At 50.3% G+C, this 3,434-nt stretch overlaps 1 protein-coding gene across 1 annotated transcript; it reads left to right on the top strand.

Annotated features, from left to right (window-relative positions):
- Positions 1-251: 251 nt before the first annotated feature.
- LOC135974171 (myb/SANT-like DNA-binding domain-containing protein 1) lies at positions 252-2,514 on the top strand. Its single transcript, XM_065561095.1, has 2 exons — positions 252-912; positions 1,906-2,514. Exons 1-2 carry the CDS (start codon positions 336-338, stop codon positions 2,379-2,381), a joined length of 1,053 nt encoding a protein of 350 aa, XP_065417167.1. The 5' UTR covers positions 252-335; the 3' UTR covers positions 2,382-2,514.
- The last annotated feature ends 920 nt before the right edge of the window (positions 2,515-3,434 follow it).

Below are 3,434 nucleotides of genomic sequence, written 5' to 3'. Positions count from 1 at the left end.
CCCTGCACCCGTCCACACCACAAAGCTATTTAGTTCGACATAGAGGTCTCTTAAATTCGACTTCTGTACTCCTCCCCAACGAGGGGAGTAGCGCTAAATTCGACATGGCCATGTCGAATTAGGCTAGGTGTGGATGGAAATTGACGGTAATAGCTCCGGGAGCTATCCCACAGTGCACCACTTTGTTGACGCTCTGGACAGCAGTCCGAGCTCGGATGCTCTGACCAGCCACACAGGAAAAGCCCCGGGAAAATTTGAATTCCTTTTCCTGTCTGGGCAGTTTGAATCTCATTTCCTGTTTGGACATCGTGGCGAGCTCAGCAGCACTGGCAACGATGCAGAGCTCTCCAGCAGAGATGGCCGTGCAATCTCAGAATAGAAAGAGGGCCGCAGCATGGACTGATCGGGAAGTCTTGGATCTGATCGCTGTGTGGGGCGATGAGTCCGTGCTTTCTGAGCTGCGCTCCAAAAGACGGAATGCAAAGATCTACGAGAAGATCTCTAAAGCCATGGCAGAGAGAGGATACAGCCGGGATGCAACGCAGTGCCGCGTGAAAATCAAGGAGCTGAGACAAGGCTACCAGAAGACCAAAGAGGCAAACGGACGCTCCGGATCCCAGCCCCAGACATCACGTTTCTACGAGGCACTGCATTCCATCCTAGGTGTGGCCACCACCACTACCCCACCACTGACCGTGGACTCTGAGGATGGGATATTGTCCACGGCCGGTTCCTCGGACATGTTAGCGGACGGGGAAGATGAGGAAGGAGATGAGGAGGACGAGGCAGTCGACAGCGCTTACAACGCTGATTTCCCCGACAGCCAGGATCTCTTCATCACCCTTACAGAGATCCCCTACCAACCGTCCCCAGCCGTTAACCCGGACACAGAATCTGGGGAAGGATCAGCCAGTAAGTGTTTTAAACATCTAAACATTTATTTTTAACAGAACAGGAATATTAAGAATAACAACAATGGGTTTCTCATGATTAGTTTGCCCTAGGCGCTTAACGTTTCAGTCCTGGGCTGTGCAACTATTGAAAAAAAATCTAACAATGTACGGTTTAGCATGATTGTTCTGCCCAAGCCGCTCTACTGTTTAGTCCCTGCCAGTGCAGCTACAGTAAAATGCAGTCTATATGTCCGGGGATAGAGCAGAAATCCTCCTGGGACATCTCGAGGAAGCTCTCCTGGAGGTAATTGGAAAGCTTTTGCATCAGGTTCCTGGGGAGAGCGGCCTTATTGGGTCCTCCGTGGTATGAAACGTTTCCGCGCCAGGAGACAATCAAGTACTCCGGGATCATTGCCCTGCAGAGGATGGCGGCATACGGCCCTGGTCTTTGCAGGCTTTCCCGAAGCATTCTTTCTTTATCAGTGTCTGAGATCCTCATCAGGGTGATGTCGCTCATGGTGACCTGCTTTGAATTAGGTAGGGGAATGTTAGTATTGGGACTGCTTACCCGTTCCTTTACAGAACTGTAACCGCCGGTTTGCAGCCACGCGGTGGAGACGGGAGAGGGGCAGCATACAGGGATCTTTCCCTGGGACAGCCGCGAGGGGGTGGGACGGGGCAGAGTTCCTGCTTGCCGGATTGCTGGCAGCAGGGACTGGCATTGCTTTCAATGTGAAAGGAGGCCAGTGCTACTATTAAAGTTTTAAGCAGCCACAAGTCTACGGCTTACCATGTCTGCCCGCTACACAAATTCCAGTGTCCTGCCCCGCTTCTCAGATCTGCAGTGCAAGACCCCAGGCACTGAATGCGAAGGCCGAGAATTCGACCTTGTCCTGAGTGCGCATGTTATAGGTGCTGTGCATGGTCTTGTTCACAGAGAAAGACTATGTTCTTTGTTCACAACTACATTTATCTTTCTGAGGAATTCACTCCCTTTTTCCCATTCCCACAGCCACAGCTGCGACTGTCTCACAACCTAGCCTGGCATCACACTCCCAGAGGCTAGCGCAGATTAGGCGTAGGAAGAAGAGGACACGGGAGGACATGTTCTCGGAACTTATGGGCTGCTCCCGAGCCCAGGCAGCACAGCAGACCCAGTGGAGGGAGAACTTGTCCCAAATGCACCGATCACACATGGAACGGGAGGAGAGGTGGCGGCAGGAAGACCAGCAGGCGACTCAAACGCTGCTTGGACTAATGAGGGAGCAAACGGACACGCTCCGGCGCCTTGTGGATGTTCTGCAGGAACGGAGGCAGGAGGACAGAGCCCCGCTGCAGTCTATCTGTAACCGCCCTCCCCCGCCACCAAGTCCCATACCCCCCTCACCCAAAGTCCAAAGAAGGAGGGGCGGCAGAGTCCGTGCAAACTCTCACTCCACCCCTGCAGACTGCTCTAGTAGTAGAAGGCTCTCATTCCCCAAAATTTGACAAGTCCTTTCCTTCCCGCCTCACACAAGCCCCCGTCCAAGTTTCACCCCCCAGTTTCATGTGTAGTTGCTAATAAAAAATACGTTTCTGTTAATTACTGTTTCCATCATGTTCTTTTGGAGGAGAGTCTGTCTGAAGGGGGGGAAGAGGGTTGGTAATTGGAGAGGACAGTCACCTTTAGCAGGGTACATAGGCGGGGGTAGGTCCAGCAGCAGGGCACATACACAGTGCAGTCACTAGTTACCCTGGTCAGTCTGGGAGGTGGTTTTCATGTTCTGTGGTGGGGGGTGGGTTGCTCTGTGACTTTGTGGCGGGGGAGGGCAGTTACAGATCTTATGCAGTGGTCCTTATCCTGGATCACAGAGCCACGCAGCAGGGGATCTGTAACCATCCTCCCCCTGCCACAAAGTGACATAGCCCCCACATACACACAGTCCCGATCAGGACTTTCTATACCTGCCTCTAGAGATTTCCATTACTTGCATCTGAAGAAGTGAGGTTCTTACCCACGAAAGCTTATGCTCCCAATACTTCTGTTAGTCTTAAAGGTGCCACAGGACCCTCTGTTGCTTTTTATTTATGTTTGATTTTGTAAGCAAGTAGTTTTTAAGTGAGGTGAAACTTGGGGGTATGCAAGACAAATCAAACTCCTGAAAGGGGTACAGTAGTCTGGAAAGGTTGAGAGCAACTGAAAAATTAAACCTGTAAAAAAGATGATGCATTTCCCCATTTTGTCCTATAGGGGAAGCCAGAGAGCTTCGGTTCCTTGCAGACCACCTCAGTCTGAAGCTTAACATCAGAATATAAAATTCTGGGCATGCTAACTGAAAATGGATTTAAAAAAAAAATAGCCAGTTTAAAAAAATTAAGTTGACAGCTTAAATATAGCTAAAGTGCAGCAGCAGAGCTACAGTGAAAAATATTGTGTGCTGGCGCTGGCCTATATAATAATACCAAGCTCTTATATTGCACTTTTCATCAGCAGATCTCAAAGTACTTTTCAAACAGGAAATCAGTATCATTATCCCCATTTTACAGATGGGGAAACTATGA

Source organism: Chrysemys picta, chromosome 11, assembly GCF_011386835.1.
Source record: "Chrysemys picta bellii isolate R12L10 chromosome 11, ASM1138683v2, whole genome shotgun sequence".
In the NCBI taxonomy this organism is placed as follows: Eukaryota; Metazoa; Chordata; order Testudines; family Emydidae; genus Chrysemys; species Chrysemys picta.
Note: the sequence above shows the minus strand (reverse complement) of the source record. Positions and strands in the feature narration are given on the sequence as shown.

Excerpts from the sequence above, each read along its gene's own strand:
- LOC135974171 (XM_065561095.1), top strand. The coding sequence starts at position 336 with ATGCAGAGCTCTCCAGCAGAGATGGCCGTGCAATCTCAGAATAGAAAG. Across the intron at positions 913-1,905 it reads ATCTGGGGAAGGATCAGCCA|CCACAGCTGCGACTGTCTCA; the intron begins GTAAGTGTTTTA and ends CCATTCCCACAG.